Source organism: Bidens hawaiensis, unplaced genomic scaffold (assembly GCF_021521415.1).
Source record: "Bidens hawaiensis isolate Kalapana, Puna unplaced genomic scaffold, B.hawaiensis_p1.1 tig00000237_1, whole genome shotgun sequence".
NCBI lineage: Eukaryota > Viridiplantae > Streptophyta > Magnoliopsida > Asterales > Asteraceae > Bidens > Bidens hawaiensis.
Genome location: NW_027491021.1, coordinates 2796051 through 2809830, shown reverse-complemented (window position 1 = coordinate 2809830; position 13780 = coordinate 2796051). Strand labels below are relative to the sequence as shown.

The 13780-nt window shown below is 40.6% G+C and overlaps 1 protein-coding gene across 1 annotated transcript; it reads right to left on the bottom strand.

The window, feature by feature from the left end:
• Window positions 1-10295: 10295 nt before the first annotated feature.
• On the bottom strand, window positions 10296-13013 carry LOC143611868 (uncharacterized; the record flags this gene model as incomplete). The annotated part of the gene is made up of 9 exons (XM_077086006.1): window positions 10296-10652; window positions 10849-10913; window positions 11013-11098; window positions 11182-11273; window positions 11371-11479; window positions 11556-11649; window positions 11750-11912; window positions 12041-12153; window positions 12961-13013. Coding segments are annotated over 9 exons (885 nt in total), but the record flags the coding sequence as incomplete, so codon positions are not given.
• Window positions 13014-13780: the final 767 nt, after the last annotated feature.

Below are 13780 nucleotides of genomic sequence, written 5' to 3'. Positions count from 1 at the left end.
GAAGTTTTATTTCCCGCACGTTTGAGCAGAAGCTTGCGCGACCGCGCGATAACTTAAAAGAAAATTTTTCAGTTGAATTGGCTAATGGTGAAACTGTTTTAATTAACTCCGTGATTAAGGATTGCACGCTTAACCTTAACGAAAACGATTTTCTAATCGACCTCATCCCCATGCCTCTTGGAAGTTTCGATGTTATCATTGGTATGGACTGGCTCTCGAATAATCGCGCCGAAGTTATTTGCGCCAAGAAGTTGATTCGCATTCCTCGAGAAAACGGTGATCTTCACATCTACGGCGAGAAACCCTCCAGTGGTCTTAAGCTTATGTCTTGCGCCGAAGCTCAAAGACTCATGCGGAAGAAGTGTATTGCATTTTTAGCCCATGTGGTTAAACCCGATGAAGGAAAGAAACTTCGCGAAATCCCTATTGTGCGTGACTTCCCTGAAGTTTTTCCCGATGATCTTCCTGGTATCCCTCCCGCTCGTGAAGTCGAGTTTCGTGTTGATCTTGTCCCTGGTGCTTCCCCCGTAGCCAAATCTCCTTATCGTCTTGCACCCGCTGAAATGCAAGAATTGGCAAGTCAACTTCAAGAGTTGACCGCTAAAGGATTCATTCGCCCTAGCTCTTCGCCCTGGGGTGCTCCGGTGTTGTTCGTTAAAAAGAAAGATGGTACGTTTCGCATGTGTATCGATTACCGCGAGTTGAACAAACTCACCATTAAGAACCGGTATCCCTTACCGCGTATTGACGACCTCTTTGATCAACTCCAAGGTGCCTCTTGTTTCTCCAAGATCGATCTCCGCTCTGGCTATCACCAGTTGCGCATCCGCGATGAAGATATTCCCAAGACTGCTTTTCGAACTCGCTATGGCCACTTTGAATTCTTGGTCATGTCCTTCGGTTTAACCAACGCACCCGCCGTTTTCATGGATCTAATGAATCGGGTGTGTAGGCCTTTCTTGGATAAATTCGTGATTGTGTTTATCGATGACGTTCTGATTTATTCTAAGACCAAGGCCGAGCATGAGCGACATCTTCGGTTGGTGTTGCAAAAGCTTAGAGCCGAGCAGCTCTTTGCCAAGCTCTCCAAGTGTGAATTCTGGTCTGATGAAGTACAGTTTCTTGGTCATGTTGTAAACAAGATGGGTATTCATGTCGACCCATCCAAGATTGAAGCAATCAAGAACTGGATTACGCCATCCACTCCTACCGAAATCCGTTCCTTCTTGGGCTTAGCTGGTTACTACCGGCGATTTATTTCGAACTTCTCAAAGATCGCATTGCCTTTAACAGCTCTAACGCACAAAGGTAAACCGTATATTTGGGGCTCGAAGCAAGAAGAAGCCTTTCTAACGCTCAAGCGTTTGTTGTGTGAAGCTCCTGTCCTTGCGCTACCTAAGGGTAATAAAGATTTTGTCGTGTATTGCGATGCATCCAACCAAGGACTCGGTTGTGTTCTTATGCAACGAGGCAAGGTTATCGCTTACGCATCAAGGCAACTCAAGGTTCATGAAAAGAATTATACAACTCACGACCTCGAACTAGGCGCAGTTGTATTTGCCTTGAAGATCTGGAGACACTACCTTTATGGTACTAAGTGTATCCTCTACACTGACCATAAAAGCCTTCAGCATATCTTTGATCAAAAGGAACTCAACATGAGGCAACGCCGATGGAACGAACTCATCAGCGATTACGATTGTGAGATCCGGTATCATCCTGGTAAGGCTAATGTGGTAGCCGATGCGCTCAGCCGAAAACCCTGCCAGCTTAACTGTATCTTGCCGCGCACCCAGCTTCACTTCGCGCCGATTCAAAGCAACCTTGAATCACGCATTCGTGTCGCGCAGCGCGCATCCATCAGTAATGGTAACCTTCGCGCCGAGTTAGCGTGTGGCGCGGAAGCTCATTTTGTCCCTAATCTGAGTGGAATTCTCTGCTATCTCAATCGCATCTGGATTCCCTTTGATGAGAATCTTCGCGCTGATATCCTGAGTGAAGCGCATAAATCTCGGTATTCTATTCATCCCGGCGCTGATAAAATGTGCAAGGATTTGCGCATTACTTATTGGTGGCCTGGTATGAAAAAGGATATTGCTGTGTTCGTAGCTAAATGCCTGACTTGTTCTAAGGTAAAAGCTGAACATCAACGCCCATCTGGTTTGCTCGAACAACCAGAAATTCCTGCGTGGAAATGGGAATGTATAGCGATGGACTTTATTACCAAGTTACCTTTGACAGCAAGCAAACATGATAGCATTTGGGTAATAGTGGATCGTTTGACCAAGTCTGCCCACTTTCTGCCCATTCGTGAAAACTACCGTGTTGAGCAACTCGCGCAGCTTTATGTCAAAGAAATTGTCTGCCGTCATGGTACTCCTTTGAGCATCATATCCGATCGCGATGGCCGTTTTATATCTCGCTTTTGGAAATCTCTCCAAACTGCGTTAGGAACTCGTTTGGACATGAGTACTGCATATCATCCTCAGACTGACGGACAGTCTGAGCGAACTATCCAAACCCTTGAGGATATGCTTCGATCTTGTGTTCTTGATTTTGGAGGTAATTGGGATTCACACCTACCTCTGGTCGAGTTCTCTTATAATAACAGCTATCATTCCAGTATCGGTATGGCCCCTTTTGAAGCAATTTACGGTCGTAAGTGCCGCTCCCCGATTTGTTGGAGCGAAGTGGGTGAAGCTCAAATCACAGGACCCGAACTTGTTCAAGAGACAACCGATAAAATCGCCAAGATCCGTGATCATCTGCTGACTGCCAGAAGCCGACAGAAGAGTTACGCAGATCGCAGGCGAAAGCCTCTCGAATTTCAAGTTGGTGATCTTGTTCTCCTCAAAGTGTCGCCCTGGAAAGGTGTTGTCCGCTTTGGGAAGAAAGGTAAGCTTGCTCCTCGTTATGTTGGTCCATTCAAGATTCTCGCGCGTGTGGGAAAAGTTGCCTACAGACTTGACCTGCCGCCCGCGCTCAGCAATGTGCATCCAACGTTCCATGTATCCAATCTCAAGAAGTGTTTAGCCGACGAGAACCTTCACATTCCACTTGATGAAGTTCAAGTTGATGAATCCATGCATTTCGTTGAGAAGCCTGTTGAGATTTTGGATCGCGAGGTTAAGCAAACCAAGCGCAGTCGTATCCCTATTGTTAAAGTCCGCTGGGAGTCCAAGCGCGGAGCCGAGTTTACATGGGAAAGGGAAGATCAAATGAAGATCAAGTACCCGCACCTGTTCTCTGCGCAACCTACTTCGAGATAAATTTCGGGACGAAATTTCTTAAAGTAGGGGAGACTGTGACATCTGCCCGAATCCGACCCGACCCAGGTACCCGTTTTCTGATCCGATTCTTTTTATAATTTAAAATTTAATTATTTTCTTTTAAAAACTTGACATTTAAAATATATATATTACTAATAATATTTTCCTTTCCGCCGTCCCGTCCCTCTTCTTCTCTCCGCCTCCTTTTCCCTCTTGTTGCCGTCCCGCCTCTTTCTCTCTCTTGTCGTCGTTCCGCCCTTAAGCCTTGAACCCCCCCCCTTCTCTTTGTTTGTCCTTTGTTTCTTCCCGCCTAAGGTTGTCTGCGCAGCTCCACGCGCCAGACTCCTTACAAGGAAGCCTGCGTGAAGACCATCTGTTGCTGCGATACGCGAGGCGAACTGTCCCCGCAACGCGCTAAGGATTATAGTTCTTCCCGCGACGCGCTTAGAATTGTAGTTCTTCCCGCAGTGCGCTAAGGTTTGTTCTGTCTGCCTTCGCGCTCACGCGCTCGATGCCTTCTCGCGCTAAACCCTTTGAGTCTTCTGTTTAATCTAGCCGTTTACTTTTGTGATGTCTTATCTTCTGTGCTGTTGACCTGACCTATCTTATGTCTGAAAAGTTACTTTCGGCGCAGCATGCGCACCAACCCCATTTGTTGGCAGAAAAAGTGACTGACATTATCTTTTGAGATATGCTTTTCCATGCTTGACCAGTACCTTTATCTGACTCGCCCATGCTTTTACTGTTCCTGTCAGCTTTTCCTTGTCCCCTGCAGCTGCCATATCTTTTGATATCTTTTGCTTTTGGAATCTTTTGCTTTTTGGAGATCTTTTCCCCTTTTTATGGGATTATGTTTTCTAGGGTTTCTCTATAAATAGTATTGTTTTCTTAATAGTTTATCACTACACACACAAACACTTATTATCTTCCTTGTCCTCTGCCGTCTCCTCTCTCTGCCTTCGTTCTCTCTCCTGTTCTGCCCTGATTCCCGGTAATATATAATATAATAATTTGTTCTATGCTATCATATATTCAAGACATTAAAACAAATCATTAAAACAATAATCTTATTTATAGGTTAACTTGTGCTTGTTTAAAGTTGGTTCTTGCATTATCTTTCAACGCATCTTTATCAAGTGAGTAATCTCGTATCTAATCCCTTTTTATTTTTAATGTTTTGGGATGTTCATGTGTTCGTACAAACTCGAGTCTTAAACTTGTTTATGAACTTTAGTCGCGCAGTATCCCATGTGTTGAGGACGTTTACTTGGCTGTTTATTTGTATGTGTGTATCATTAACCGCTTTGTTCGGCCTATTCCGAAGTTTTCATGGATCCATTAGATGAACACGGGAGACCTATCGTTTACGGTTTTCTTTGTTTACACTTGCAGATGTTTTCTTGTTTTTGTGCTCATTTGGGAGCACGGATTGAACTATGAACTATGATCTATTTAGGCTTGATCACAATCTGATTACACCCTTGTTAAACACCAGACATACACGTGTTGCGCGCAGTGATTATTGTTATCTATTATCTACTAAACTTGATTTCTCACCAACACGCAAGTGTTTGACGTTTTATTTTAACACATGTTCAGGTTTGCTGTAGCTACATTTGGAGCTTGTGGACACGTAGGACGTTTTTACTTTTGGACCTAGATTAAAATGTATCAAGACAAGTTATTATTGTTCGAATATTTTGTCTTATAATATATTGAGTTATGTTGATTTATGTTATCTTGTGTTTACGTTGCGCGTGCGCGAATGAATATTTATTAAACATTGACACCCAATAGTGTCACGAGTAATGAAACAATATGTGGCGCCCCGATGTATAATCCGCCTTTGGTCGGGGTGTTACACTTAGGTCCAGCCCATCGTGGCTGGAGGTCGTGACCAAGCGTGGTGCGATGTGCCCACCGTATTTTACCACATATGTAAGGATCCAGACAAACGTATACTACAGTCTGAGGGCTAGGCTTTTACTCTTATTCATAATGTTTTTAGAGACACTTAGTCTCATGTAAAGTTTTTCATATAACAAGTTGACTCGTTTGAAAACAAGTTTGTAAAAGTTGGGGCGTATTCACCTTTTGATTGGGATCGGCTTCCAACACCGTCTGTGGGTCTTTCCCTTGCTATCTCGCACTTATAGTACTAGTATAACTTTTTATTAGTCGGATATACAGTCCGACTTAAGACCTTTAGTCTTAGTTTTATAATCGCCACCTCCATTTACTTTAAAACTTTTAGTTTATAAAGTAATCTCTTTTCTTTTCTTTTTAAACCCTTAGTTTAAAATATCCTTCTTTATAAGATAACCTATAGATATCTTATTCATAAAACCCTATGTTTCTTCTTCTTTAAGAAACGTATATCTTCTTTATTATTTAAGAATACTCATTATACTTAAATAATATTTATAACAAAGATTTATATATATATATATCCATACATATATTTGAATATACATTTATATTTCTTTCTTTTCTTTTCTTTGTTATTTATTCTTTTATTTATCGAGGCATCGAGTATTTACTCAAACTTAGGTTTTAAGCCTTATAATATTTTATTGTTTTTTTATTTGGGCATTATGCCTACCTTTTCTTGGCTTAATAAACCCTATACACTTGAGCAGCACTTCGTTGCCGCTTTGTCTTCTTTACTTCCTTGATCAACACTTTTTCTTGGCACGCTTATCGAGACACCATTCTTCACGTCATACACTTCAAGTTGATTATCAGGACGTCGGGATTATAACCCCTTTTCCTTTTGAACGTCGTCGGGTGGTGGCACGATTATCAAGGTATGTCGGTATTTGGGTACAGAAATATGCCACAACATGGGTATGCACGAGACCGACCCGAATTTTTCGATGGAAGCAAAGGAAAAGTTTAACAAACACCTTCAAGACCTTTATGACCATTATTTTAAAATTTATGGTCCAAGCGCGAGGTCGTCTCTTGTGAGGCAAGCAACGACTAGTAAGCCGTGCAAGGACAAACTTATAAACTTGATGAATGCGGTTCGTGAATTGACAGCTAAGAGGCAAAGAGGAAACACACCAACTAGCGAACTTGGTCGATATAGTGGAGCAAACTATGTTGAGGGCGCAACGGTCGACGAAATTCGCAATATTGATTTGTTGGCTTGGTGGAAAGGAAAACAAAACGAATTTCCTATTTTATCCGCCATGGCTCGTGACTTGCTTAGCATACAAGCCTCAACGGTTGCTTCCGAATCGGTTTTTTCACTTAGTGGGAGGGTACTCTCAATGCGAAGAACAAAACTAACTCCCGAGTCTTTACAGGTTTGCATTTGCCTAAAAGATCATTTGGATGCGGTGGATCGTGTTCAACACAAGGAAAACTTTGAAGACGAAATACCGATAGAGCGACCTATTCATGAAGAGGAGGTGGAGGAAGGGCTTTCTTCCGGGAATTCGGGTGGTGAAGAAGAAGAGGATGAAGACTAAAAAAACTTATAATTTGTATTTGTTTTAGTAAAATCATTTGTAACACGACCAATTTTCAAGTAATATTTAGTTTTGTTTTGTTTATTAACTACTATTGTTTTGTTTATTACTAGTAAAGTTTTATTTCTTATTATAATAACGACGAACATTTTATTATATAAACAACAAAATATTACAAACATTAATTAAACATTACAATACTTAAACTAAAAAACAACTTAAACTAAAAAAAAAACTTAAATTAAAAAACAACGTCCTTCGTTTTAATCCGGCGTTATACAACGATTAAGCGGTAGGTGCTTGAGTTGTAGTGCCGGACGACTCTCCGGCTTCCGCTTTCTTGTTGGCATCCAATCGTTTTTCTCACGACAATACTTATTGGTATGCTTGCGTAAGGTCGAGTTCGACCCCGCTTTCAGAAACTTGGAACAGTACTTGCACCGGGCCATCTCTTGTGAGTCGGTCATGACACACAAATCGTAATGAAACCAAACATCGGGGCATAGTGTTGTTTCGATCACCATAACAACGTCGTCGTTAGTTGCCATTTGTTGTCGGTTTAAGCTTAATTGTGATTTAGAGTGTGTTTTATAGTTTTTGAAGTGTTTAACAAGTACACACAATACCTTGCTATTTATAGGATGTAAATAACCTATTTATAGTAAAATAACCGGTTCCATCGGTCAAAAACGGCTATATAGCCGTTGGAACCGGTTTCTAACGGCTAGTTGGTTTAAAATTCAAAAAAAAAACCGGTGGAGCCGGTTTTTAAGTAAAACCCGGTCCCGGTCCCGGTTCCTACCGGTTCCACTAAGTTCTCAATTTGGTCCATCGGGTCGGGTACGGAACCGACCCGGTTCCTAACTGGAACCGGTCCCATTTTGTACCCGGTATGAAAAAAACCGGTTACGAACCGGTTCCTGGTTTCAAGAATAACCGATTTTGTGCACCTCAACACGGAACATGTCCACGAGATGGACATGGAATTTCATCAATCTCGAACCAAAAAGGATACTTCACTAAATCAATCAATCAATCAATCAATCATACCCAGTAAAATCCCACCGACAGCAGAGCTATAGGTAGGGTCTGGGGATGGTGGGATGTAGGCACACCGTACCTCTATCCAAAGGAATAAAGAGGTGGCTTCCAGAGAGACCCTCGGCTCTAAGAACATGTGTATGAAGCAAAAAAGGAAATCAAAGTTTAACAGTTATATAAAAAACTACTACTAATTATAATAATATTAATAAAAAGGTCACAGTTTAACCGCAATATAAAAGCTAATAATAATAATAATAAAATATTTAAGGGAAATACCATTATGGTATGTGACCTAAATAAGTTAAGTCTAAGCCCTAAGGTATTCAATTCTCTCTAAAAATCCTTAACTTTAATTCTACTTCTCCACGAATTCCTATCCTCAACCATGTCCTCGGAGAGGTTTAGGTCTATCAAATCATGCCTAATCCTCTCATCCCAAGTCAATTTCGGTCGTCCTCTACCCCTCCTCCCCTCTAAAGTAATGTTTTCTACGGATCTAACAGGATTCGTCGTCTGTCTTCTCTTTACATGTCCAAACCATCTCAATCTCCACTCTCTTATCTTGTCTGCTATGTTCGCCACCCCTAATCTCTCGCGAAGCACAACGTTTCTTATTCTGTCTAGCCTTGTGTGCCCACACATCCAACGAAGCATTCTCATTTCTGCTACCTCCATCTTCCGCACTTGTGTCTTCTTGATGGCCCAACAATCTGTTCCATATAGCATTGCAGGTCTAACTGCCACCCTATAGAATTTTCCCTTCAGATTAGTCGGGAAACTCTTGTCGCATAATATACCTGTGGCTGCTTTCCATCTACACCATCCTACCTGAACTCGGTGGGTCACATCACTGTCTAATTCCCCATCGCTCTGTACAAATGATCCCAAATACTTGAACTTCGTTACCTGCGGGACCACCTGCCCTTCAATTGTGATGTGTGCGTCTTCACTGTCGTTTATCTCACCAAAATCACAGTGTAGGTACTCCGTCTTAGATCGGCTAATCTTTAAACCTTTTGTCTCTAAGGTTGTTCGCCACTCCTCAAGCCTCATGTTTAGATCTTGTTTTTTCTCAGCAAGTAACACAATATCGTCTGCGAACATCATGCACCACGGGAGAGTCCCCTGAATCGACTTTGACAACTCATCCAAGACTACTGCAAAAAGAAACGGGCTCAACGCTGACCCCTGGTGAAGACCTACCTCTACAGGAAAGAAATCAGTATCCCCCACTGGCCCACGGACACTTGTTTCACTCCTGGTATACATATCCATAATTATCTCTATGTATTTCCTGGGCACTCTTCTACCCTCCAAGCACTCCCAGAGCACCTGTCGTGGCACACTGTCGTAGGCCTTTTCTAGGTCAATAAACACCATATGTAGATCACGCTTCTTCTCCCTATACTTTTCCATTAATCTTCTTATAAGGTGTATTGCCTCTGTGGTGGAACGCCCCGGCATGAAGCCAAATTGGTTGACCGTAACCTGAGTTTCTCGTCTAAGTCTAACCTCAATCACTCTTTCCCATAGCTTCATAGTATGACTTAGTAGTTTGATTCCTCGGTAGTTACCACAACATTGGGCGTCTCCTTTGTTCTTATAGATAGGAACTACAACACTGCTCCTCCACTGGTCTGGCATCTTACCTGATTTGAGAATACTATTGAACAGAGTAGTTAACCACATGACTCCTTCCTCCCCCAGACACTTCCACACCTCGATGGGTATGTTGTCTGGGCCAACCGCCTTAGACCTTCCCATCCTCCTAAGTGCGTCCTTCACCTCTTCTCGTGTGATCCGTCGGCAGTAGCAGTTATTCGATTGTTGTCGATGAAAGTTTGTGTTGTCATGTTCTTCTTGGTAAGCTCTCCCATTGTTAAAAAGATTGTGGAAGTAGGTTTTCCATCTTAGCTTGATGTCCTGCTCCTTGACCAGTACATGCCCATCTGTATCCTTTATGAACTTCACCGGTCCTAGATCTTGCCTTCTACGCTCCCTGGCTTTGGCAATCTTAAACATAGCATGTTCCCCCTCTTTTGTTTCTAGACTTTCATACATCCGTTTAAAGGCCGCCTTCTTTGCTTCCGCCACTGCCTTCTTTGCCTCTATCTTGGCCGTTTTGTAGTTGTCCCTCAAATCCACTCGCTCCTCCTCATTCGTGCACCTCATTAGCTCCCTAAAACATCCTTGTTTGTCCCTTATCTTGTCTTGCACTGCGTCATTCCACCACCAAGACTCCTTATGCCCACTTGACTTTCCTGTTGTGACCCCGAGAGATATGCTTAAACCGAGTTTATATGGCCTGAAGATGAAAGATTTCGACCAACAGATCCCGAACCAAGGGCATGGAACCCATCCCAAGCTTACAAACAAAAAAAATACGAGATGAAAGATTTCAGACCAACAGCGACCTAATATATTTTCAGTAGCCCTTTAATAGCGACCTGAAGTTAATTGCAATTTCAGTAGTTTTGCACCACCCGTGCAATGTTGATACTTGATATCGTTTTTAGTTTCCTCTATTCATTATTTTAGAAACCAATACCAACAGACTTAGCACAATTTTAGTACCACAGAAGAATTGTATACACACCATGTTACACAAGTAACCACAATGATTCTTCTATACAACCTTCACCCTCAAACAAACAAATCATTAGAAAAATTGTAACTCATTTGTTAAATTCCCCCTTTTCATCTTATTCAAGTATTCAACCATTCACATCAAAAGTGCGCACGCGTTAGAGGCTTTACTCAGCTACCCCGAGAAAATGAGCAAAGCTTTTATATTTTGGTTCCCATCCTATCTCCTCCCGTGTTTTCGAGTTGTTCAACTTCTTGCCCAAAACACCATCCGTGCCTACACACATAAAGTTACTGACAACTTAAAGCTTTCACACCTCAACAAAACAGCACAAATTAGTCATTTTCCTTTTATTGAAATTCAAATTAACAAAATAATTGTGAGAAACCGAGGTATGCGATTGATCAAAATATTTGTTGAAATATGCAAGGGAGAAATCACCAAAACTGATTCTCGAGTTATCACAACTTACCTGTGAACCCTATGAATGTGTTATCAAATTTCCCACTCTTAGCAACCAAGTCCATAATTTCTTGTCTGAAATCAATTTCATTTGGTTAAGACGGATTCTGAAATTAATGGCAATTTCAACCTGTTTGCTTATAAATGTTTTGACCCGTTTTGATTGGAACACACCTGGATAAAGGATGGTTGTCACATCCTAAAAATAACTGACCACGCAGTTTCTTTTTCAAAATTGCAACTGCAAGCGAGGCAGCATCCTGTATGGATACAAACAGACACATCAAATAATGTGAAACTATAATAAGATTAAAACAACACTTAAAAACCAATCTAAGATCACCTCATAATGAATGAGATTAACAATGTGATGAGGATTAGCTTCAATAGTTCCTTGTTTCAAGTAATAGAGGTGCATTCCTCTATCTAGTTTGTGCTAAATGAATTAAAGAATTTGAACAACAAACACCTGTATATGCATTTAATAAAATACAGAAATGTACCAAAATTCAAATGGTGCAAAAGGATATGTAAAGTCCCGCCAACCTAACAACACAACCACCGGCTTCTAGAACTTTCTTTTCTGCTTTTAGAAGAATATCAGTCCCGGGACTCTTCCCTATCGGTACCACTGGACTGTCCTGTATTTATATGAACTATATAGTTATTATAATAATAATTGATATATGCAAAATGGTTTAGGTTTAGATGTAACACCTCATAACAGTCTCCATTGTCATATCGGTCATATGGTGCTGAGCTAGATGTAAACAGAAAAGAACCTTCACCATTCCACAGTGATGCAGCTTCCCTGTTTGTTAAAACAAAGGAAAATTAATTGAATTTTATATAAGTCAATACTTTGATTAAATCAATTATAAACCTTCTAGAAAGGTTTGATATATCATTACCCGACATCACTAGCATAATCTGCGCTTCTAGAAGGTGGCGCACAGTAAATGACATAAGGGAACTTATGGTCCCGTTTAACGCCCTTCAAAGTTGGCTTAATCCCCAAATTAATAAGCTCGTTATGGTGGTCAGTAGTAACTGTCTCCCCGGTAATTTGGGATCCTGGGTGTTCTTGCCATTAGAATGGCAGCATGAGCTAAAGATGTAACATTATAATCCAATAACAAAATGTTAATTTAAGATTTATAACAGCATGTATAGCCAAAGTTAACAGTTTCTTTTTATCTAACCTGCTGCCACTTTTCTGCAACCAGGCGACCAAGAACACCTGGACCAACAATCAGTAGATCCGTTGCTCCAACATTGGCAGAATACGATCCGTCTACTTCTTGACTTGCAGCACCTTCAGTATCATGAGCTTTGTACATGAATGAAGGGCGAGTATAAACAATATTGAAAAGTAAAATCATTGAGAGCATAAAAGCTTGCACATGTTATGTACATATGATGATATAAAAGGGAAGATCTCATAGCAGCTACTGTTGTTGAACCTACATTTTATTTGATTGTAATTCAAAATTTAAGCTAATTATTCTGAAACTTCGACTTCCATTTAGGAGTATAAAGGAAACGAACCGAGCTGAGCCTGAGCTCGGCTAGTGAGACTTTTTTCATGCCCAACCTGTTTATTGTTTAATATTAATTTGTATACAATTTTTTTTATTATTTTTATATTTTGAGAAAAACTTTAGCAAGCCTAAGCTTGGCTCGAGCTTGGTTGTGCAGCGTGAAATCAATATATAGAAGTGTAAAAATACTTAAAAATACACAAGCCCAAACAAATTTTCTCGAGTAATTGTGTTTGCGCCCCTGGTTCCACTTTCGAGATAGGTATTGTGTAATATGGTAATAGGTATGAACCCTAGGGTATAAATAGGAATTTTTCGAGTAATTGGCAATGCATTTCCATAATTCAACAACTGGTCTGATGATGAATCCAATTCTATTATTTAGATAATTGTTCTAGATACAAAATTCACACTCTCAAAATCGATCGCATTGCAAAGATATACGTAACAATTTAACAATTACAGAATCGATTAGTAGAGTAGAGAAGTAAATAAATAAAATAAGCATACAGCAGCAATTCAATCAAAATAAGATTTTGCAATTCTTCGTCAATAATAAATCCAGTAATAATAATACGTACCGGTAGAGGATGAAGCCTGAACTTTGAGAGTGGAGGAGGAGGATGCCATCGATGAGCGGTTAGGATTTATAAGGAAGGAGAGTGAAGTCCGTTGGCGTGAAGAAGAAGAAGAAGAAGAAGAAGAATAAGTACAGAGTTTAAAGCCGGTGGCCGGAGGAGATATACAAAAGCCCCCTCCTGCCATTTATTTTGTTGATGAAAGGATAGTTATTGCACGCCATGCGAAATCCGGTTCAACCGGTTTTCAAAACATTGCACATATGTTGTTAAAGCATACGTCACCATTACCGTCAAACTTCGATATCACTCACATCGTTGTTTTGATAGTTAACGAATGGGTTTCATCGAGACTTATGAAAATGAAAAAATCTTATTGTTCCATATTTGTATATTACATTCGGTAGAATCTTTTGTCATGTCAAATAATGCCCAATCGTGTCATTGGTAAACCGAGGATAAATGTGTGCGAGTGGGAATTTGGATTTTTATATTAATAATAATTTTCATGCAATCGTCGTATGAAGAAATATGAGTTTTCAGTCAAATTCAACATACGAACTACACTGTCTGACCAAACTTATTGGGGGGTTTAAGACCACAATTTTCTTAAAAGCATTGTCATCAACAGATTGTTTTGGTAATGTTATTATAATCTATCTTAAATGAGTCTGCATTCAACTGGAGTCAGCTCATAGCTCGATGGGTCCACTCGTTTTAATGTAAGAAAACAGCCTAATCCTCTTTAATGTCGTATTAGATAGTTTATGTGTAGTATGTAATGCTTAATTGGACACTAAGAAGAACTAGTAACTATTTATTG